At 39.0% G+C, this 25,829-nt stretch overlaps 1 protein-coding gene across 3 annotated transcripts in view; it reads right to left on the bottom strand.

Annotated features, from left to right (window-relative positions):
* slc24a4a (solute carrier family 24 member 4a) overlaps positions 1-15,976 on the bottom strand; it is a 43,763-nt gene extending 27,787 nt beyond the window's left edge. The window contains exons 1-2 of one of the 3 annotated variants that reach the window (XM_079458115.1): positions 15,163-15,976; positions 9,073-9,186 (exon numbers count right to left, since the gene is read on the bottom strand). In XM_079458115.1, coding sequence (XP_079314241.1) covers positions 9,073-9,186; positions 15,163-15,346 — 298 coding nt within the window. In that variant the 5' untranslated portion in view covers positions 15,347-15,976. The remainder of the gene's footprint in view (positions 1-9,072; positions 9,187-15,162) is intronic. The other 2 variants (XM_079458116.1, XM_079458117.1) reach the window with 2 other exon arrangements.
* Between the last annotated feature and the right edge of the window lie 9,853 nt (positions 15,977-25,829).

Raw genomic sequence — 25,829 nt, 5'->3', positions numbered from 1 at the left:
ATTAGCAAAGAGATAAAACCACATCCTGTCTTAGATTTTTTTAAACCTTCATACGATTTTGAAATATGGGATATTACAAAAACATAAAATGGGCTGCTAATGCATCTTCATTTCAAATTCAGCTGTTGGTGTGTGTGTGTGTGTGTGTGTGTGTGTGTGTGTGTGTGTGTGTGTGTGTGTGTGTGTGTGTGTGTGTGTGTGTGTGTGTGTGTGTGTGTGTGTGTGTGTGTGTGTGTGGTGTGTGTGGGTGTGTGTGGGTGTGTGTGGGTGTGTGTGGGGTTTTTGCCCGTAAATACAGCCCAGTTCCAGCTTGATTTGTGAGCAGAATTTAAATATAATAGGCCAGCTAATAGCATTTAAAGTCAATACGTAGCTGCAGTTTCTTGTACTGCATAAACTATATATCTTATATGTGGCAGACCACTGATAATACTAAACTAAAATACTATACTGTTTTCTTTATGAGACGCTGCATAACTGTAAAGCTGTTGAATCGCGTACTAAACCAATTGCCAGTGACTGAGCTGAGGGTTATATGGCGTCTTAAAAGTGCCCACACAAAATGCCCAGCACAACACATTTTGCCCTTTTTCGTTACGAACACTTCGATCAATCTTTTCCAGTCTGTGAAAAATGCTACTTCCTAAAATAACTCCTCTTCAGGCGCAGGAGCATTCTGCTTATTCAAATTTCAGTGAACAAGCTGGCATTCGGCACAGACTGTCTGAGCTCTCTCTCTCTTTCAGATTACTTATTGATTTGAGCAGCTTCTGAGGAGCACAAACATAATGGATTCGGCTCTCATTAAAGCACCTGCTTGTTTGCCTATCTGGAAATCTCTTCATTGCCATTCTTCTATTTCGGAATCAAATAAATGTGAAATATTTTTGTATGGGCCTAGAGAATGAATTTGTGTCATTGGGCTGTTTAGGAAACAGCTCATGCACACTAATGCAAACAGAAGAGCAATGATTAATTCTGTTTTCCCCGAAGAACGCGAGCGGAGTTGTAAAGTCATTCCAGACATGGAGAGCTCGGTGTGATGCTCTCGACACAAATTAAATCACTTTGAATGAAATCAACTCACTTCACAGAAGCATCAAATGGCATCCTTTTTATTTTTTGAAAGAGAAGTTTTGTTTGATAACCACTAGGCCATCATACCGGTGGTCTAAAAGGCTTTCTTCTGGAGAACACAAAAATATAATTTGAAGAATGTTGGTAGCTAAAAATAGACTTTCATTGGTTTTGTGTTTATGCGGGCTTGACACCAAGCATTGACGTGTGGTTGTCCTTCAGACAATAACACTTGTCATTCACTTGTCCGAGTACAAGTATGAAAATATTTCATTTGAAATGTCAATATAATTGTTTCGGATTCTGATTGGTGAAGTTTGCTTATAAGCGTTTTACCTAGTGTCCACTGCAGCCACCCAAACGTATTAATATAGTCTCCATGATTGCTATGGACCCCTTTATGACCGACGTCACGATTACATCACAGCATTAGCTGGAGGCAAAACAAAGGGAAAACTGGAGGATACAAACCAGCACAGATTCGGCTACATAAGGAGTTTAAAATATCATGTGGTGTTGTTTAGTGCCACAACCGACAGAATAGTCTCCAATTTGATACTTTAACACAAACCTGCTGCCATTTCCAAACAAAAACACGGACGACAGCTGTAGTTAAACGCAATAAAACGAGCGATCGGATCAAAAAATACTCGTTTCACTTCATAACACTACTGTCTTTTGTTGGTGTGGATTATCTCACGTATGCCCAAACAAGGTTATTTTTAACATAGGGTTAACTTTTGAACGCATAGGGTATGCTAGCTATCTTTGTTAGTTATACAACTAGCAGTTAACTATCGGCCAGAAACTAAACAAAGGAAAGTGTTTGTCTTTTTGAGTTGAGTTGTTCACCTTTTTCATAAGTGCATTTGTATAAAGGGAGAGGGAACAGTGAGAAGGCTCATGTTATGTTCAAGTAAATGCATTAGCTAATGTTTGTCAATGTTAGTACACGCAGGCATCTATAGATGTATATGTTCTCACAGTTTATCTTTACTATATACGCTTGGTTTCGCTGTCTGGTAGGTGTAGATGTCAGGCTACATAACTGGAGGTTATCCTGTCAGTTCTTTACTGGATCCATTGAGTGAGCACACACAGGCCAGCCAGGTTCCTTGCGTAAAAGTTAAATTTTCAAAAACAATCGCAGTCCTAGAAAGTGTGTGATCCTCCATGTTAAAATTGTATCAGATTTTTTTCTAGTCATTGTCAAAAAGCAAGCAAACAAAACATGCTGCCTAGCATTAGTGATGCGGTCAGGGGATCTTTCTACCTCCACCTAAGCTCTGCCCATAAAAAACACGTCACAAAAGCTTTGTCGGAATTCACACTATATTGGGTGTCCTTCATTTTGTAGTGTTGACCGAATTCTGAGTGAACAACCCATTCCCTACATTTGTTCACTACTTTTTTCCCACAATGCATTCTGATTTTACATCCAATGTAAACTCGACACTCATTTCCTGTGACAGCCGAATCAACTGTCTGGTTGGAATCAGGTGGTGGAGAGTGACCTTTAATGCGAGTTAATGGCACGAATGCAGGTTTATACTCTATACTATGTCATTTTCTACTTTTTGAGAATAAACAGATTAAATGATTGTATAGACAGTGGTGCTTTATTTTAAATATATTAAATAATTGTATTAAACATAAGTAAAAATGAACTTTTTTATGGATTGTTTAATACAATGGTTAAAGTCACACAGGTGCATTATAAGCGACAGTACTGTCAAATGCAGGTAATATTACATCTGTATCCAAAATCGCTCACTCATTGACTTTCCCATAAAGTGGACTATTTCGCATTCGCTATATAGGGAATAGTGAACGAATGAACAAGTGAACGAATAAATTAGGGCCATATAATATTTAGTTAACCTACTTTTGTTTTGGTTTTTCAAGTTCTGTGCATAATTTTTTTTTACTATTTTTTTAAAAGAGGTATATTTGTCCAGATTTATTACTGTATCATACTAAAGTGATATTACTTTAGTAAGTATTGCTTTAGAAATTGGACAAAACTATGTGAGGATGTAAACACAGCGCGCAAGCAGATTACAGGATTTTTAACATCAACCCTGATACTACGGTCTATTGTCATCACTTCAAGAGTGCAGATGGACCGGCTGCCCCTGCTTTTCATGCATTGAGTGTTCATAGTTCACTAGAATTTGAAATGCAATGACAACAATGGCCAAATCTCCTTACTGCACTCATTCATTTTCATGCATTTGGGCCAACATGTAAAATAGGCTTTTAATTGATGTGAATTCATAGGTCGTATTTTTCCCCAATTAAAAAACAATTCTCTGCCATCTCTCCTGTTCTGTCATCTACTCGAGGGCGGCAGCAACAGCCAATGGTATTTGTTTTCACAAAATCGCAGTGTCCCGCCCCCTTAGTGCCAAAAGCTTTGCTTTGATTCGGGGGTTTGTTATTTTCCCTTTTAAGTGATAATTTATGTTCACAATCTTGGTTTTCTTGTTCAAGTTAGAGATTTGTGCTTTCTACAGGTTCACATTTTACACACAGTAGCAGCTTCAGTAGCAGCTGTAATCTGCTTTTTAAGCTCACATAGTTTTGTCCAATTTCTAACGTGACAGTGAGGTTAAAAACACTACTATATTAGGAAATTTACTGCAGTGTTCTAAAGTATACTACAGTTTGTCAATTTACTTCAAGGGTACTACAATTTCCCTTAGCAAATATTACAGTATTTTTTAATCTGAGTGTTCTAGTTAACGGGACGTTTATTCTGACTGTCGGCTGTATGGAAGACGCTTGAGTTTCGGTGTTTGACGATGGCTGCACGCAAACAGTAAAATGCTTATAAACTTCATCTCCAGAGTTGCTCTGAGTTCATTCTTTGTGTTTATATCCTCACACAGTGCAGACGCAGTGTGCAGAGTTTTTTAGTAGCACTGTTATTATTATTTTTAGTTATTATAGTAACTTATAGTCCGGTCGGGAAAGTTAAATTCTCGCTCACTTGCCCATACAAAAGATTCACTTGTCCCAGACAAGCATTAATGTCGAGCCCTGGTTTATACAATAGAAGTTAATGGGTATTATCATTGTTTGTTTAATATTCTTTAAATATCGTATTTTTTACACCTCGATCTATAAATTGTATTTCGACCAAATTTACATTGTACTTATTTACATGTTATTTAGATGGACTATTCTTACATTATAAAGCCAGAACCCCTCACACTGTGACCCAGACAGAAATTGACAAAAGTCTGATTTAGCACTTTATATTACTGACGATGCTTTGCACAAAGCGTCTCAAACCTGTCAAGACAGATAACAATCTTTTAAGACCTTTTGAATAAAAGCGGGATAATTGAAATGAAAATCAACCATCACCTTTCGCTGTATAATCAAACAAAAGATTTACTTTTGTGCTGTATTGAGCAACGGTTTAGGGAAAACATAAGACATATTTGAACCGCTGTTGTGATGCACATTGGAAACAAGCCACCCCAGATCTGGGTGGCAGCTCAAATGAAACAGCAGTTTCCCGACAAGAGAGACTTTTCATGCAAAATAAACATTAAATGTTGATTGCATCTGAACTCACCGTCACAAAACATCCTATAAACAAAGATGGATGACCTATTCTGTGATAGTTATCAGTGAGCGTGTTGTTTAAATGCACAGAATTACATCATTCTAAATAAATTTGATCCGACTACAGAATCAATTGAATGCCTATATGTACCCTGAACTCTGCGATATGAATAAACCATTAGTTTAGAATTATACCACAGTTTTTTGCATGCAGAGGAACAGAATCAAAACCAGCAGACTTCACACCGCCAAATGCATTACATGGCAATTTTACTCATAGATCAACCGTAAGGTCTATTTGCACTGACTGTGATGTGAAAAAGCAAAGCGAATCACCAAAAAATGTTGCTTTCACATCAAAGGCGAAATGATTGATCATCAACAGCTATTTCACAACTGTAAGGTAGGTAGCGCTGATATACAATGAGCTATTATTATTGTTTTGGTAAAAGACTAAGTTATGCTTTTGTGTGAAATGCCGGGTGGCATACAGACTTACATAAAAATGATATAGCATCATTATAGAAATGAGCATGACTTGAGAAAGTGTCCGAATCTTTTAATGCCTGCGTCATATTTTAATATAAATTAATAGTCTGACATTAGCGCCACCGCATTACCCTTTTGTGTTAAAGCAGCGGCTCCTTGCACATAAAGCTGAAATATTGCTAGGCGAAAGTGAAAATAATTCAACACATTGTTTGAAAAAACTGCTTTTTGGAGCGCGAATGTTCGCCTGTGGTGTGAAAGCTTTAATATGGATATTTTTCGGTCGTCTAAACTATCAACAGTGCTTTAGCAAAACATAAACGCATGATTCAATAATCAATATATTGGTTATAAATGCACTCTCTAAGAGTTGACATTTCAAGTCTTGCTTTAAAATGTTATATTCCTTAACACTAGAATTCTTTCAAGCTCCTAGTGATTTGGTACAATTGTTTTTGCGTAGTTCTTCAGTGAAGTACGGTTTAATGCTGCTGCATCTAAAAGCCAGTGCTCTCCTGCAGAAACTCCCAATAAGTGCCACAGATCTTTCTTTCACTCTTTTTCAAGCCTTCTCAGGTATTTTCATGATAATAAATGATATGTGGCATCAAATGCACGTTACAAGTGCCTGAAAATCATAGTGATTTGAGATAGGGCAACGCTTACTACTGATCAAAGAGCCTTGCTTCACGGACAAGCTGCAAACTCGCACACAGAGGGACGGAAATGCACAAGCAAACGTTTCACAACTGTGACAGCCAGTGTGACCTCTACCTGGCCTTCATCTCAGCAGGCTGCTGACAAAGATGGACAGATCTCATCTTTCTCCCCCCTTCTCGCTTATGTAGCTGGTAAAGACCTTAGATCACTGGTGTTCACACAAACACACACACACAGAAACCATGCGCTCACACTTTGGCTGGGAGCAGCAAAACTAAGACCTACAACGTCACCGCTTGACAGCGGCGCATGGCGTACTGCTGAGCAAAACTGCCTGACAGCTGGGTTTTTCCACACTCCCCGAAATGCTGAAACGTTCATTACGAGCACAGAGCAAATTGAAAAGGCAGATTCTCCAGCTCGCGACTGAGACGCAACCCCTGAAACATTTCATAATCTCGCGTTGTGGAGTGTGCACGGGGCCATGCCAACTAGACCGCGCTGTTCGGCAAGTAGAAAGCGCTTGATGAGAGAAGCCTGCAGCACTAACATGCCAAGACTCCTGAGACATCCGCAAATATGGCTTCATCTTTCTCAGCATCTCCCATGGTCACAGGGATGTGGAGGGGACAAAACATCTAAAAATAGCTTTCCTGCTTCTATTTATAGACCACACAGAGCCACAGATCCATTTGCCTCATGATCACAAATCTTACCTTGGAGACATTTATTTTTTCCAACAATGCTGCCTCTAGTAAGGGCTAACACCGTGTCTACACCAGTCGCGACCGGCGCGACACGATAAAAGACATAAGAAATGCATTAGAATCCAACATAACTTAATATTAAGCGACAAACCCATTAAGAACAAGCAGGTTGTCACGTCACACCTGTCGTCTCCGATGTAGACATGGTGTAACAGATAAAGGCATAAAAAAGGTATACAAGGCATTTAATTTAATACATTCAATCATCTTAAATTGTTTTTTTAAATCATCATGGAAAAAGAACATGGGAAAAGACGTGATAATGCAAAAACAATAAAAAAAAATTGAATTTGAAACAGTTGGGCTCACGCAGAGGACAAATTTGTTTTTGAATAAACTATAAATGTCATATTTGAAATATGAATGCAAGCTGAGGTTTTATTGTGGAGGCAGACTGAGGATGGATTTTCGCTATGATGGGTTGCCATGCCTTTTTCACTAGGTTTGTGGGGAAAATGCAGCTGGGTTGAACAACACAAGACTCAAAATAATAAATTAGGATTTGAATTTACTGACATGCTAATGTTTAATATAACGGATATACTGGGATTTCTGAAATTTCTGTTTTCTGGAACAGCTCTTGAAGTCAGACATGGGACCACTGAACTCTCAGATCGATCAACCCAGCCTCAGGGAGACATTTGAGTCACGCCCAAGATGCTTCCAATGAGATTAGCACGGACAGAGATACGGGAGGGTCTATAATACTTCCAGTTAGAGAATTAGCTTTTATTTTTAGATTTTTTATGTTAATTTTATAAGTTTTAGCAATTTATAATTTATTTGCTTATTTTTTACATGTCTATAAAACATGAATTAGTTTAAGTTTTAGTTTATAATCATTTTAGTGCTCTTAACTTATTTCAGTTTATTTATGATACATTTTCATTCCTTATAAAAGTTTTTACAATCATTTTAAGGTCCATATTTTATTAGATTTTTATGAACACAATAGTTTTCAAAGTTTTAATTTTAGTAAACTAGAATACCCTTGCGGCTAACAACTCCCGTTGACATTCCTTAAAAAAGCTAGCCTCTGATCTCCTTTCCTGCATTTCGCTCTAACCACGGCATTAGCATTAGTCATTGTGCTTTTTTGGTAACATTTTTCTTTAAATAAATGTTGTTTCACCAGCAATGTCTTAATACCGTTTTTGTTCTAAAAATTTAGAATGGTGTTAATAATTTGCATATGGCAACGTACACAAGAAAGTACAGGAAACCTTTTTTTTCCACTTCAAGCACGGTTTACATATGAATACTGCTCAATAAGCTTAATGACTGGGTAAAGAGAAATCAAAGATTTTTTTCTAAACACATAAATGTTAGAAATATATTGCTGAACCATGTTACAAAGACTATGGTAAGTTAAAGTTGGTAAAAGTGGTAAGTTGTGGAGTTAAACCGTTTAATAGTTTTCACCAATTAAGTGTTCAGGATTTTCTGGGTGGGACTAAAACGGTTACTCGATAACGAAACAGTCATCCAAGCATGCATGGCCTCGCCCCTAGCGGTATTTGACAATTGAGAAACGATGTCATGACAACGCAAGTTTTTTTGCGAGTCGTTCTGATCACAATGTGTGCTCATACTGACGAACTCGCTGTGTACAGTATAACGCTGCAAACGAGCAAACTGCACATCTTAAAACACTACATTGATGCACAGCAGGTTAACTTTTCAAGAAATTGAAAGTACTTGGATGAAAAATAAACAATATTCATCTGAACAGCCACGACTTTTCAGCGCCTAACTGGTGCTGATAACAAAACAGCACCTCCATTGTGGCGTAATGCTGCAACTGCCATTAAAAATCACAGTGTTCACACCTCTGCCATTGAGAGCGTCAAAGTGGCCACAAGCCATTCATTTTCAATGCGTCTTGGCCGTTGAGGGCATCGAGGAGCATTGAAATCAGGTCATCTTTATGGTAACGAGCTATGACTCGATTCTACAGCAACCAATCAGAACACCGGTTCCAAGGATTGACGCTCTCAACCCCGTGGTGGTATGAATCCACAGTGAAGCTGCTTTCAGATTATAAGCGACTTTCATTTACATTTATTCATTTGGCAGACGCTTATCCAAAGCGGAAAACAATAAAAGCAATATGTGCAATAAAAGAACAACAATGCAAAGGTGCAGTAAAAATGGTCTCAGTAAGCTTACCACAGTATAGGAAGGTAAGATAATGCTTTATATTTTTTATAAATATATAAACTGAATTTTAATTATTCATTATAAGATTAATTAATACAAATGAATTCGAAATTATTCATTTGTGCTTAACTGCAAAAAGGGCAAATAGCTAGCTACTTCTGAGATGCCGATACTGAGTGCACGTCAATTTACATAATTTTTAATCTGGAACCACTCTCACACAAATTAAGTATTTATTAAAAACGCAGTGTGAAACTGACCACAGTGTCTGTGTGAACTGGAATTAAGTGGCACCCACAGTTATGAACAGTTATACTGAGGAAAGATAGTCATACTGCATTACCTGGCTCTGTGCAATTCTTCTCCTCAGTCTCATTGTCTCCCACGGTGGCCATGAGCCTTCGACCCAGGTGGTCACTGGGTGCAGCAAACCCCTCCTGCAGCACCAGTCCATGACCTAATGAAGGTATAAACAAACAGAACACATTTGAGATTTTTGCTGCCTTTATTTATAGAGACAACGCACTTTAATAGGAAACACATACAAATGGCACAATTAAAATATATAACGGTATACACATCAATAATGCTTTTATAAGTTATATATAAACATTACAAACAGTGCTTTTTAAGATGGAAAAATGGTTAACACTCTACAACCAATCAGCTAAATCATTTGATACTTAGTCTTGAGGTTAGTACAGTACAGTATGTGATACTGTGGCTTTGATTTGCCTGGCTCTCTGTTTTAATCTTTTTTCCTACCAAATGTGCATTGTATCATGGTCAGCATAACCACAGGGTTTATTTATTTTTGGAAGAAAATGTTGGTGTTGAAGACGCTGTCATGCATACTCTCTCATAACAGCCAGAGCCTGAACTATATTTTATGAATCACATTGTGCCGCTCTATGCTTTCCCAGTTAATTTCAGCATAATTTGTTCATGAGAATATGCAGCGAGGTCCGAAAATAACAAATGAACAGATGAACCATTAACTATAGGCCAGGTTTTAAATTATATTAGTTGATGCATGAATTGATTGACATTTTTATAGAACTACCTCAATCATACTATATTGAATTTGTTAAATCTCTAGCCATGTTAACATGTAATAATTATCATGACAAAGCACTGACAAATAAGCTTGGTGTAACAAGTACTTAATCTCAGGTACCACAGGTCAATGTACAAATTCATAATTTTAAATGCAGATGATCGGGAAGCGAGCTTAGAGACAGGAGCAGTCGCGGCGTGCATGAGGTGCAACATGCTCTTCAGCCGCTGCTCATGGTTGGAATACAGACACGTGGAAAGTGCGCTGAAATCGAGAGCGCCACAATTGCAATGCGAATGTGGTGCAACGCGCTCTTCACTTGCAGGCAGTATCCATGAGAGAGCAAGCTTCCGTACCGAGCACTTTTGGACAAAGCCACGTGTCGAGCATTTTCCATGCATTTTGAGATGGCACTGGTTAGCCCAGAGCAGGGTCACATCCCCATAATTAATCGCAGTCTTTGCGGTTAGAAAATCTTTACACTGTTAAACGTGCTGGCTTCTCAAGCTTTACATGGTCAACTTGTCAAAAACCATGGTTCATACAGGTTTTGGAAAGTTTTTTCAAACATGGATTCCCGTTTCGTAACAAGGCTTCTTAGTCCCTATTGGACTATTCTCCAAAAGCACACCTAGGCATCATTCAGCAAGTGAAAGAGCACACCCATGCGCGAGCGTGAGAGAAAGAGCACGCCTATGCGTCAACCAGCCATCGTGAGAAAGAGCATGCCCATCCATTGACGCGCTGTACTTTTTTGCAGAGGTGCACATCAGGCAACGGCATAGGGTACCCGTCTCTGTGTAGGCTACGCTGTAGGTCCGGCACAGAAGTAAAAATTGCACTGAAGTCAAATGTCTGTGTTTTGTTGGCAAACAGCATGTCCGTGCATTAATCAACACAAACTTATAGGGATTCAATGCGATGATGTATTGTGTGCTCGTGCTGTAGTTCCGCCCCACCCTGCTCGCCTCCAGGCGTTTGTCTTTTTCCGGAAATAATCGTACAGCTGCATCTGTCTTTTATAAATTTGTTCAAACTAAACACTCTTCGAAGATACAAGGCATGCATACTGATAGGTACTCACGATTGATATGAGATGGGCAGAAACTGTGTGTTACCTCATCTTTTAAGTATACCAATTATAAACAAAGGCTACGTATTTAAGTTATTGGGAAATATAAATAAATACATGTAAACATTTCCTAAATATGTATATAAATACAAAATAAACATGCACAGTAGGAACTGTTAACGGAAAACTGGAATTGTTAATGCTTTACGGCTCCCATCCCTAGTAACAATATCTCTTTCTTTTTAAATTAAAAATAAACAAAAACTGCATAATTCAAGCGAAGATATGGCCAGGATTTTTATTTTCAGGCGAACTACTGTACACTTTTATTGCATGCACATTAATGGCCAATGCCGATATAATAATTTCATACAATTAGGATCAGCTATACAGTGATTAAAAAAACCGCACACTCTGCAGCAGAACCTGTCAAAACATTCCAACCGCCCCGTTCTAAGAACAGAGTGACCCACTTACGGCTTATGAGAAGTAGGAAAAAGAGCTTGTAAAGTTGTCTAACGAAGTGTCACAAAAGGAGGGCAGGATAAGGAACTCAACACTCAAAGCTGATTAAGCAGCATTTAATGCCTACACTAATTGCACTTCCGTTATGGATATAGAAAAACCTAAAGGTAACGTTTCAGTAGAACAACAATGAGATTTGGGAAGCTGCTCTAAATTAGTTGTGATTAAAGCTTCTATAATGACTGCAGGGATGCACACCAGATGGACTCCTGACAGCTTATCAGATATGCCGGCAAACCAAGAACCATTAAGCTGAAAGCACATATTCAGCATCCTCATTACAATATCATGTGCAGGTAATCTCTTAAGCTACTTGTAATTTCGGTATAATTAAACTCAACCGCACCCACCAGTAACACTCATGCAGGCAGCGGTTAACTGTATGCTTCGGAGACAATGGGAGCACCAAGACATCCTTTCGGTTTTCAGCTTATAACGGTTTACATGTCATACTATGGAGTGTAAGGTGTCTGTGTGTTTTTCTATTTGGCATTGATTCAACTTCCTGTGTCCTCTGGGATGCTGATTCCATCTTTATACTTGCATTTATGCATGAGGTTATTATACCCTCTAAAAGCTGAGACGTACACTCCAAAAGAGAATAGCTATACATTGTATAACTGCTTTAGAGAATTTCCTGGCATATTTTTAGTAGTCTTGAGGAGACATGAGAAACATTGGACTGTTTACTTCGCTCTGCCAGCCACAACCGATACAATATTTTAAACATGACATTTTACAATAAAATACTAACTCTGTGATTAAATGCACAACATGCAAAATCCTACATTAAAATATGCAACAAAATACTAGCACAGTGTTATATATATTTTTCACTTCTTAATTATCCCAAATATTTTTAAGAATGCTGAGAAACTCATAATTGCAAACAGTGTAACGGTTATAAAACTGTATTTTTTTATTTCTATCGGAATGCGTTTTGGTCACACAGGGGAGCTTTCACAAGCACTTCCCCATCTAAAATAATGGATTTACAGTCTTCTCTGATACAGGGCAGCGTCCTAAATAGAATGCTGCAGTCATGAACAAGTTTTGGAAGCCAAAACACAGAAACGACTTTTTTAGCACTTGTGATTGCCTTGCCCCAAAAAGAGCATGCAAAACTGATAAGCGAATTAGCATTTTAGCACTTCCGGTTTCATCGCTCCAATGTCACTGACCACAGACCTTATTTAAGGCCTTTACCCAAAAACCCAAAGTGATAATTCACCCAAAATTTTAATTTTGTCAAAATGTTTCCCTCTGTGTTCTGCGGAGGTAAGAAAGTCATTAAGGTTTAAAAAGTGATATCAACTGGCTCCCATTCACTTGCATTGGTTTTGGGTCTATAATAGAAGTGAATGGGGCCAGCGCTGTTCAGTAATCAATCTTAAATAAATCAACATAAAATTTCTTATTTTCCAAACCTAAATACAGTCGGCAGGAGTAAATATCTAACAAACGGCTATAAACCATCTACACCACCCCCCAAAGATAATGCAACATGGCTACAAATCATCCACATAGTAGTTCCCTATCAGGAGACATGACTTTAATACGCTTTGAAGGAGTTTGTTTAATTCACATCAAGTATCCATTGTGTAGTCCGTTTTTAGCATAAAGGCTTGTCCACACCGGGACGATAATCGCGGTCGTTTATCTTCGACGTTTGATGCCTGGTGACTAAACAAAGGGGGCCAGTGTGAGTGCACACCGACACGCAAAAGGCACGTTAAAATCTGTCCGACCAATGAGATTGGCACTTTTGTTCAAGTGCCTGGAGCAGCTGAAGTTACAGTAAAACACGACATGGTGGCGCTCAAGGAGAAAAATAGTTGTACCGAGCACACATTGAAAAAGAGGAAGCAAGATGAATTCTTCTTCTGTGTGACAAAAGACCGTCCGAAGCATAAAGTTGCGCATCGCCACCTTGGGTACCGTAGGGATGGGCGATATCTTATCATTTGCGATATACCGTTGAAAGTCTCATTACAATAAATGATGTGTCTTCTCGCAATAATAACGATAAGTCTTGTTGATGACATACTTTCGTGAGCGACCGATTCACTGTTCAGCCCTGCCAGAAATGTATGAAGAGTGCCGTGGTAGGGTACAAACAGGAGGATTTTTATGCTTCAACTGCAGACATGTGTTAGCACACCTACATAGGATTCAATTTTTGGAGACCGCGCAGACGTGCCGCGTACAACAGCGCATGCACGAAAAAAGTGCACAAGTGACACGACTCAGCGCTGCCCTCTGAGGGTCTGGCATCAGCACACATACTCTTGTATTGCGCATGTGGTGAACTAGGACATTAGATGCATTTTTAGGCCATATCGCCAACCGGGATATTTCCGTTTTTCATTAAGTGCCTTTGATGTCAGGAAGTGATTTTGCAAGTTCACTCAGCTCATCGCCAGTGAAAATCGTTTGTGTATGAATGCCGAAAAACGCTGGCGATAAGCGCGTGCGATTATCGTCCTGGTGTGTCCAAGACTTAGGTTAGCATTTTTCCGCCAGTTGTTTTTACACAGGATTCCAAAGGATATGTGACCATTATCTTGATGTACAAAACATGTAAGTATCATAAACTTGCAATGAGCTGAATCTATCACAAAGCTTTTTTTCAATTAATCCAAAAGCATATAGAAAAATTATAATACAGTTCATTTCCACTGACTTCTATTCACACGCATGCAAAACGGAAGACTCGACATGCATGTTCATGCAAAAACGTATTACTTTTGAAGCCAAAATACAATATGCACAAGTATAAAAACACTACACCACGATCGCCACCTCCAAGCCTCCGAACACTTTTAAACGTTTTATTAAAACATGCTTCCTGATAACAAAGACTGCATGAACATCCCCATCCACATTTTTTAAGATTTGTGCACGTCGCATTATTTGTGAGATTTTATGCATGATGACGTTTAATCTCCCTGACAATCATTGAAAAATTGAAGGTGCCATAACTTCCAGGTTATCCAGAAAATATTGATGATGGCATTATGTATTGGATATTTTAACAATAATGATTTTATATACAATAAGAAAAACGCAGACTGTTCAATCAGAGCAGCCGATGTCACGTTACTGTAAAATTAAAACAAAACGTCCGACTCCGCCTTTGTGAGCATTTGACTCCGCCCCTCGGAGCTTCAATCTCAGACAGCTGGGAATGGGCAGATTGTCATTGAATGCAATGAAGCGGTGCATTAGATTGTCGCAATACCGATGTAAAACAGCTGCTTTGTAACAATGAAAATTGTAAAAAGGGCTATATAAATAAAGTTGACTTGACTTAAAAAGAGACACATTTATTAAACAAATATCTACAACTTCCGTTCTCTTTTGCGTCAGTAGTTGGACTTGCACAGACTGGTGTACATTATGTGCATCTCTTAACCTAAAGCCATTTCCCCACAAAACACTGAACAGTCTCAACGAAGGCGAACATGAAGCAGCTTCCAAACGTTTTCCCAAAACTAATCCTTCGAATTAAATCGTGCTTCTCCTCATCAGTAAAGGGGATGCTCGTTACACTGACAGCACCAGACTGCAATCGCACAACTGTGAATAATTCAACGTCCGACGTCCCAAAAAAGGAAACGTGCGTTTTGCCTCTTTGGGTCAGCGTATTAAAATCTAAACAAAGACCCATTTCTCATGATCTATAATACAAGAGTATAGTCTAACGTTACGTGCATATTACTCAAAAGCAATATCATCAGCTTCATTATTAACACAGGACATCACTTCACCCAACTCACCTGCTTTTGTGAGCAACGCCGACATGCACCACGCCATGAACAGCACGCTGCAGATGAAGCACACCTGAACGAACAGCATTTTTCTCCTTTTGCGAACTTTGAATATTTTGGTTATGATGCTCTTTTTTGATATAGCGCAGCCCTTGTCCAGGTCCGTGGTCGCATTTGCCGTTGGCCGTGTCATTTTTGTGCGTGCAATTCACCTCCCAAAATCGAAGAGACACAAATGGCCGGGACGGTGGGAGATCGGACGGGTTTTGGTCAGACGCGGGATGAGGTCCTCTTCATTCCCAGAGAGCGGATCGCGTGTGATGCAGCGGCGTGCATGTGCGCGCGAGCTTCAGTCCCAGGTGTCTTCGCGCACTCGGTCAGGATGTTGTATTATTAAAACAACCCGCGTCTTTCTGCGAGAACAATGCTATTTATAATTAGTTGAAATTATTTACTGAATATGTATAACAGCGTACGGTCGGGTTTTACGGTTGCCTGGTGATAAGCCTTAAAACCACATTCCTTGCTTTTACATAGCGGAAAACCGTGGTGTTGCAAACCCCAGTTGCATCCCGCCGACTGCTAAGCTTTTCCCTATGAAGCAGTCCCGTTAATTCGTGAAATATTCAAACCGCCCTGTACAATTCGTCCATTTCAGTCAAATTTGTAAGCATGCTTATACGTCTTTAGTGTCCACGCTGTTTCACTCAAGTTGAGCTGCACCTCTCTCTCGCATCTCATGCAGCCGCTGTGACTTCTACATGTGAGAGATTACGCGCGTTCACGTGACGCTGATGACGTATCCACATTCAGCCTACTATACACACCAGACCGCCAACCCTCCCACTATAAGCCTGAATTCTCTAACAAATGCTTGCGAATACATTTTAGAAGCAAGTTAAAGTACGAGTCAAATTATTGAGTAGCCTAATAAATGAAAAAAATCATTTTGGGATCGAAATCCAGACATAAGCCTATACAATTATAAGTCATATGCCATTTTTATTTGACAGTATATATTCAATGTTAATGTTTTAATTAAAAATATTACACAAATGCCAATTTTTAACAGCTATACAGTATAGGTTGGAAATGTATGAAAAGTTATTGTGTGCCATATACTGTCCTTTGGTGGTGGTTGATGAGTCGCTTTAACTGACAAAGCAGTTTAACATGCTGATAAATGACCAAGCAACATTTTTCCCAATATATTTTCTCATTGTGAGGCCCTATAACCACGAAATGCAGGGGCTTTCCCCCCCATTTTATGTCAATGCAAAATGTCTTTCTTTGTTATTGTATCACTAGTTAAATTATTAAATAGTCATTTGAATATTTGAAATGTAATGTTGAGATCAAAGTCAATTTCCTCAAGCAAAGTAAAATACTTACAATATCTGATGAAGGGAAATTTGTAAAACTATAATAAAAAACCTATAAAACTGTTCATTTAAAAGCTGTTGTTGTTTTATCATATAGATGTTCTACTACATCCTTCTCACAAAAACCCCAGAAATGTATTGAGCATTGCAAGACTCCATATAGTATTTTTGATTATGTTACGATGTGGGCTTTGACCTAATATCCTGACATTTCTTCGAGTAATTCCATTTGTGCATTGGGTCATTGTCTTGAAAGCTTTTCTCATCTTGCCGTTTAAGTTATTTTCCTTCTAATAGAAAGCGTTATATTCTTCTAAACCTTTATTCATCAGTTTCTACTTCCATGCACAATACAAATGGTGTGCAAACGTTCAACTGAAGGTCGTTTCTTAGTTGTACTGATTTGCAATTATATATTTTATTTCTAACCCTGAAAACATTAACGGTCAAACAGACTTTTTTCCTGACTTTACATAGCTAAACTTCAGTTGTCTTTTGGATTATTTTGTTTTATATTGGATGAGGGTCTGCAAGACATTAATTTATCCACTTTATTTGTTGGAGACACCCAGGACTCATATACCGTAAATGGTTACCTGGCACACAATTTTTATGAATATCAATGTTCTTCAAACAACTTTACGAATTATAAGAACAACAAATACGCTATCTATTTATACTGTATACTGTATTGATCCATTGACTAAATGCATTGGTGTTGCCCTTTTATAAAGCAAAAGAATGTTGCATATTGTTGCATAAGGTGCTACCAGTGTGATCATATGGTGTAACTTAGGTCAAGCGTGTTTTTATGTTGGGTTGCTCTGTGACTCGGTCTTAAAGGACTGGGTCAGCTGATGAGAATTTAGGATGTAGGGGAGCAGCCAAAGACTTTTGTGATTACAGAAATACAAATGCTAGTTTCAACACATCGGCCTATTTGTGCTGTTAGGTAAACAAACACAAATTAGTCACACTGGAATACATTAAGCATTACATATACATTTATATTAAAGGGTAAATTATAGATTACAGATACTTTAGATTTTTCAAAAGGTCAAAGTGTGGTCTCAGGAAATGTTTCTTTTTAATATTTTCTGTTTTACTTTTTAAATCAATATTAAATGGAAGGACATGTGCTGATGAAGTGATGCACAAAAGGACTATGAACATGCATTCAGAATGTAAATAGGACCTATTTTAAAATAGCTTACTTTTAATTGTATGTAATTGTTGTCTGGCAAAATGATTGAGATGTTCAAAAGAGTTATTTTCAGGGACTAATTCAACCCGTTGGGTTATGACATAACCTATGCCTATGTTGTTTTCACCCATTATTGGGTCAAATATAAACCTTTTCTGTGTTAATTTAACACAGCAGCTGGGTTTGTCCCTTTCTGAAAATAACAAAACATTATAGGCCTACATAAAACTATCAAATGTAATCCAACCTGAAAAATATTCTGTGTGACAACTAACCCCGGTGTCCCTGGCTGCTGCATAATTTCTGTATGTAATTGTAATGTTCAATTATGCAAAAGGCCAATCAAGCATCATGAGTCCTGCTAGTAAAGAATTATTTTAATTTTCTGAGGATATGATCTTAACTGTAGCCAAAGGTACCACTTTAGGTCCGAGCGCGGCAAGATATTTCATATGTAACATTATTAAATGTGCCTAGGAGAATTATGTACTGCAGAATGAGAAAATGTAATTTATAATCTAATGCAGTTAATCACAGAATTATTAATTTATATTTTCTGAACAGGGCTTTAGGGCTTTTCTACACAAAAAGGTTTTTCCATTGCCAACTGGTATTTAAGGAAGGATTGAATCATGTGTTTAGCTCAGACGTCATGCCTCTACCAATAATATATCCACAATGGACTTGGGCCTTTTTGCGCAGAAGGTTTTGATCAAAGACTCATTGTTCTGACAAACCAATACTAATAACAGTCACAGTTTGACAAACACAGAAGAACATTGTGCTTTTCAGAGATATCAGTGTTCCTTTAGAAAGGACACGTGATGGTAATCGTTTAAGCCATGTAACATGTATGTGAAACACATTTGCATGACTTCGGAGCATTTTCCACACATTTATTCCAACCAACCTTATGCTTTAGCTATCCACTGGCTAAGAGGTCATAATGATTAGGCATGAATGAACAATCACTCAAAAGTTTTCATGGACTTCTACGTCTGCTGTATCTGGATCCCGCTTTCGATGTTAATAAAGTGGAGTATGGCCAAACCTCCAGAAAGTGAAATCAGAGACTTTAATCTAATGACTTGTGACAAGGAACCCATCATGTCAGCGCCGCTTCTGGCAGCCCGGATCCGAACATCACTCGATTCACCACCGCTCGTTACTTTTCTCATTTGGTTGCCACATTAGTTTGCTCAAAATCCCTAACAGAAACCTAATGTTTCCTCCAGGGCTGTCAATCGAAATTTGGTTTAATTTGGATTTGATAATGTAGTAGCAAATCATTTTCCAAAGGGCTCAATGGCAGGTAATTCTGGAAGGAACTATGGCTCCCAGCAGGATGTGTTTTATTTTGGTAACCTCAGCTCCCTGGCGGCATGTTGGCCTCATTTGTTAGAGAACTCCGGCATTCCCGGGAATCCTCTGCACTTCACTGCCTACTCAGGAGGAAAACCTAACACGCAGACAACGTTTCTGCTTGAAAACACATCTCCACACCTTTAAATGTGTGTGCTCATGTCGGTGTCATTTGGAACATTTTTGTCAAGCTCTCTTTACACTGCAGTGTTTACCAGAGTATTGCAAATTTAGTCTTACATCAAAACACGCGACAGGCGCGACACACCACATCCAGTGTGGACAAAATGTAAAAATACAATGGGTTCTAATGCTTTTCTAAAGTCTTCTGTTGTGTCACGTCGCACCAGTTGCATCCGGTGTAGACACAGTGTTAAAAGAGTTTTTCAGTGTAGAGTTGCTTGTGATGCCATAAAAGAACCATTTTTGGTGTGTGGTTCCATAAAGAACCTTTTCCGACTCACGTTCTTTGTAGGGGGAAAGGTTCTTTAGATAAAGGTAAAAAAAGAAACATTTCATTTAGGACCGGTGACTTTTAATAAAAAATTTGAAGAGGTCTGGCACTTTCATCGTAAATGGTGCAACAAAAGACACCTCATAGTAATGCAAAATATTTTTGGTTCTCCAACGAACCATTTCTGTCTTACTTTTTTATAATCTAAAGAATGTATTTCCATTTAAAATAAAAGTGCAGCACAGATTTTTCAATGTTAAGATTTAGGGTTCCCCAAAGATCAATTTACTCAAAGATTCTAGAAAACTCCATTTCTTTTTCTTTTTAATAATCTAGGGAACATTTCCCTGCTATACTTAAAAATGCAAGGTTTTTAAACAACGATGAAGAACGGGTATTCAATTAAAGTGTCAAGAGGTCCGGTCTTTATATTTTCTTCCGGACAACATGTTTTTTTTAAACTGCTTGTGAAAAGTCAGCAACAGTCCTTCATAAAATCATTCTAGAGAATATTCTGTGAAAATATAACAATATCTTCCATATTGACTGAATAATACCAAAATCTTAGTGAAATCAATGCTTGAAATTAATATTTGATGCTTGTTGTCTAATAATCAATTGGATTTTGAGATGTTAGTCTGGGTTTTCACAGGATCACAAAAGTCTACATGCTGACTAATAATGCTAATGCTAAATGTAGATAAAAACGTTTTGCTTAATAAAATATCACAAATCTGGTTGAAAGGTTGGAGACACATAGCAAACAGTAAACAGACTGACGGATACAAATGCTTTAATAAAGCTGCATTTTGTTTACTGTTTTGTGTCCATTTACCTGCTATGCATGTCTGCACTAGTGTTGTTAAAATTAGCGAGTGTCTGCTGCTATTCATGTGGCGCGTCTTTGGCGGGAGAGAAGCAGCGGGCACGGAGCGAAAAGGTTTAAAATGAAGCGCGTTTGGCGCTAAATAAAGATGTTAGAGGATATAGCGTCAAAAGATAAATTACATTAATGTTCCTGAGAGCGAGTGTGATGTGATTCTCTGTTGGGAAGACGCGTGGCTCAATTTAAAAAAACAAAATAGTTTTAAGTGGTCTATTAGGCTATGGCTGGTGGTCCGGATGGAACGAAGAAAGAGAATGATTGATGTAGAAGAACAATTTTTGGTTCCACAAAGAACGATTTTCTTTATAAGCACCATTCATTTCGCTGTCTCTGGTCTTTAAAGGAATAGGCCTACTCCACCCAAAAATGAAAATTCTGTCATGAATTATTTTCATTCTTAAGTTGTTCCAAACTTTAACACAAAGAAAGATATTTGGATATACAGTATATTAACAACTGACATTTCTGGGGCACCATTGACTACTATATAGTTAAACAAATATTATATATATTTTTTTTCTGTTAAACACAAAATAAGATATTTTCAAGAATATAGGAAAATAAACACTTCTGGTGCACCTACACCAGCAGGTAAACAAAGGTGCTTTAAAAGGTTCATCAAAGCCATAGTGTCATGATTCTCGTTGGGTGAGACACGGAGAGAGGACCCAGGTGCAGACAGCGGGTAAGGGGTTAACATATTTAATAAATAATAAAACAAAGACCCACGTGGGGGTAACATAACAAAACATGGATACAACAACAAGACAGGACTAAAACTAACTACACTTGAACAAGACTTAAATTAACTTTTGACATGCACTACAAATAACTAAACTAGAGTACAAGACACAAGAACTCACCACACAAACCACAATGAACCAGCACAAGACAGAAGACACAAGGGCATTAAGTAAGAGCGCAAATCAAGAGGGAAACAGGTGTAGGGCATTCATCAATAACGAGGGTAACGAGAGGATGGGAACAAAGACGAGACCAGAGAGAGTGTCTGTAAGACCATAATAATTGCCTCTCTCCACATTAAACATGAGGTTCTGTCATGATCCTGCCACTACACTAAGAGAACCATGACATGATGCAGCAGAATCATGACACATAGAAGAGCAATGTTTGTGTAAATGGTTCCATAAAGAACTTTAAACATCTAAAGAACATTTCTGTTTCACAAAAGGTTCTTTGAGGCGTAAAAAGGTACTCAAGATTAAAAAAGGTAAGAAAGAGACTGAATGTTTCTTTGTGGAACCAAAAATGGTTCTAATATTGCATCGCTGTGAAGAACCTTTTGAGTGTATGACTACCATGTTTTGACTACCCCAGAAATCTTAGTTGCTTATATTCTTCTAAATATATTTCTTTGTGTTCAAAAGAAATGTAGGTTTGGAACTACGGTACTTGAGGGCGAGTAATTCACAACAGTTTTTTCATCTTTGGATGGAGTATCCTTTAATATTACCATACTCAGTCAATATTAAATATATTAAGATTATATTTTTATACAATGCTTTTTACATTATGTTGGATGATTTTATATAGATAACAGGAAATCACAAAAAATACTTTAGCTTGGATTTTACAGACAGGGTCACACATGGTTCTTATAAGAATAGAGTTTTAAAGAGTTTTAAAGGGTCACATTTCTTTTTTGCTTTTTTTCACAAAAAATTAAGTTTTGTGTATCAGAAAGGTCTGTTAAAGGTTCTTTATGGAACCAGTCATCCATAAATGTGAGGGCATTGTGAAATAAAGTTTGAATTGATTTGTGATCTAAGGTTATCTTTATGAACTTCATTTTTTGGCCTTGGTTTAGTTAATCCCATTGATAAAGTGAATAATACGATGACAGACTAAACCTTTCACACCTTCACAACAAACAATCAATGACAATTTACTCTTACTAATCATCTGATGACTGTGATGAATATCCTCCTAAATGAAAGGTAGACCGTGTTCAGATTTTTACTGTATTTTACATTGACTTTCCACTAATCCTCTTACTGGTCTGTTGTGTACTGCTGTTTCCAAGCACACCAGCTCGGCAGTCATGCTGTCTGTAATCATGTGAATGGTCAGAATTCTCCAGCAGTGTGTGACTGCGTGTGTGTGTTTGTTGGCTAACTCACAAGATCAGACTTCAAGGACCTGGTCAGCTGATGAGAATGTGGGATATGAGCAGGCAGGACAGTCAGCTGAGGGTTAAAACACTGTGGGCAAGCAAGGAGAAGTGTTGTTAATAATGCAGAACCAATAGCATCTATCTGTGGTGAAAATCCACACATACTGTACACATACACTTCACCCCAGTATCACTTCTACAATATATATGAAACGGAATACCGTAGTTCGTAGGATGTCTTTGCTTTATTGCTCAGGGTGTGTGTCCACCACTGTAGCTAATGGTATTTAATGTGAAGTGTAATATCTCTCTCCCACTTTAATATGCAAAGGCAACTGTAAGAACAGTAAGCCTATTAAAAACCTCAGTGTAAAGAAAATGGCATCTCAGCCATGATGTTTGGGCCAAGAATTTACCAACAATTGTTTTTACAAGGTGGCTGAATCATATAAATTTGTACGACCTGTTTCGTGCTTTTTGCTTTTGGAACAGTAATGTTAGGTTTAGGGGTGGAATTCAGGAGTGGCTTCAGCACTCCTAAAGGTGCTTCACGATGCCATACACTGTAAGAAGAAAATGTTCAAAAATGAACATTTTGAGGTTCCTGGAGATTGCAACTGTGGGGAGACCTTAAAGGTTCTTTCTAACCTTTTTAAAAGTCCTTTCGGAACCCCTTTTCTAGTTACCATTTCAGTAGTATTATTATTACTATATTACACATTATACTATAACAACATTTCATAACACTGACACAATACCATGACTCTCCATTAAATATTTATTGCGTTCATGCAAAACACAAAATTACAATACATTTTATTTAATATCTGATAGTGATATGTATAACATTAACAAAGTAAAATAAATATTAAATAAAGCAACACCACTTCACGGCATATATAAATGTAATAAAACAAACAAAAATGCCCATTTTAATCATCTGTAATTCATCTGGAATCATTTACTCACCATCATATTCCAAACCCTCCCAAACCTTGTTTTTTTCTTAGCAGAGCACAAGAGAAATTTATTTAGCTTGTGACAAGTGTTTTTGTATGTAAGTGAATGGTGACTGTGTCAGTCAGTCACATTCTTCCTAACATCAGCCATGATGTATGCAGTGCAGAGCTGTGTTAATCCCAGTTGAATGATCCTTCAGTACTTCAGGGGAAAGTTTCAGGACTACAGTCTGTTTCTTTTAAAAGTACAATAATAAGTAATACAAATACAACACAAATATTTAAAATGACCTTTTGCCCATTAGCTACTTCATTGTATCAAGAAACTAAAAAATAAAGGGAGAACCTACGTCTGCCAAGGTGATGGAACGTGTCGTGGTCGACCGTTTGCTCCGAGCCCTCCCCCACTCACACCGGCAAGCAGTCGGGATGAGAAACCCGTTGTCCATCACGGAGCTGGTTGAGGCAGTGGAACTGGCAGATGCTACTCACCATCGGGAAGCTGGGGAGCGAGCCGTGCAGTTTCCCCGGAGGGTGGTCCAGGAGCAACGCACGCGGGAGGGCACCTTTCGACCAGTGAGCAGGCCGGGAGCTTCCAACCATCCAGACGAACCCATGCCCACCTAGAGCTCCATGCCCCCGATCCGAACATGGCTGACAGGCTGTATGGTGCACCACGACGTTCCGACCGGGGTTCCTAAAGCAGACGTAAAGATAAACGGACGACCATTCACCGCTCTTCTGGAATCTGGCAGCACGGTCAGCCTGGTCCAGACCCACGTTATCTCGCCTCGAGGTGGCTCGCAAGCCTCTCTTCCGATCACCTGTGTGCACGGAGAGACCAGACACGTCCCAGCCCGGAGGGTAACGATCTCAGCCGCCCATCCTCTCCCACACTTTGTTGTCAAAAATGGCCTGCTCTACTGTGTCGCACAGCGAAGGGGGGAGGAGAAAACATTACTGGTGGTACCCCGGACCAAGACTGAGACCGTGTTGGAGCTGGCCCACTCCCATCCGATGGCGGGGCATCTCGGAGTGTCCAACATCATCCAACGCATCAGGGATCGTTTTCATTGGCCCGGGCTGTATGCCGAAGTGCGCCAGTTTTGTCAGGCCTGCCAGAGAACGTCTCCCAGAACTCCTCCTCCCAGCCCGCTGATACCACTACCCATCATCGAGGTGCCCTTTGAGCGTATCGGGATAAACCTGGTGGGGCCGTTACCTAAGTCTGCCCGCGGTCACGAGCATATCCTGGTGATCGTCGACTATGCCACCCGGTATCCCGAGGCCATACCTCTACGAAAAGCAACGGCCAAGGCAATAGCACAGGAGCAATTCATACTCTCCAGCCGGGTTGGCATACCCACAGAGATCCTGACCGACTAGGGGACTCCCTTTATGTCCTGGCTAATGGCTGACCAATGCCAGCTCCTGAAGGTGAAGCAGTTAAGGACCTCCGAATACCATCCCCAGACAGACGGCCTTGTCGAACGCTTCAACAAAACCCTTAAACAGATGTTGCGGAGGGTTGCAGCCGAGGATAAACGGGACTGGGACCTCATGCTGCCGTACATACTTTTTGGTATACGTGAGGTCCCCCAGGCATCAACATGCTTCACCCCCTTCGAACTGCTTTCAAAGAGTCTTTTAATGTAGCCTACAGTAACCACGTCTACATTTTTCTTACAGTTAATTTGTTTTATTTTCATGTTTTCATAAAGGTCTTAGTAGTTTTGTTAAGTCTTACCTCAGATATTCGATAGCCCTCAGTTCCTGTTCTCACGCAGCAGAGTTTGTAACGGTTTTAAGCTGCAACATGGGCGCGCGCGAGAGACATCTGAACACTTCGAAGACTTCGCTCGATGCGAAGTCGAGTTGAAATATCCCACTTCCAACCTCACAGCGTTCCAGTTAGAAAAATGAGCTCTGCATTAAATTCACTACATGACTGGAAGCATTTCTGATGTGACTTCACCATGCGCTCGGCGTTTATTGAGCTTTCCTGAGTTCACGGGTCGCATGTGCGACTATGAGTGCAGTATCCAAGTTGTATATGGGATGAAGCATTCCGAGTTTGCTTGAACGTTGCACGGGCTCTTTAATCATAAGCCCATGTCATTTGAGATCTTTGAAATAAGTTAACACGATTGGAGATGTTTTTCATGGGTTTTTTAGGTTAAAAAAGGAACCTTGGTAATAGGCCAGGTTCTAATTCGAACCCCTTTGCCACAATAGAGGTTCTAAAAAGAACTTCTAACGGTATACCAAATATAAAATAGTTACTCAGGCCTATAG

Source organism: Barbatula barbatula (genome assembly GCF_947034865.1).
Source record: "Barbatula barbatula genome assembly, chromosome: 6".
NCBI classification, from domain to species: domain Eukaryota; kingdom Metazoa; phylum Chordata; class Actinopteri; order Cypriniformes; family Nemacheilidae; genus Barbatula; species Barbatula barbatula.
Note: the sequence above shows the minus strand (reverse complement) of the source record. Positions and strands in the feature narration are given on the sequence as shown.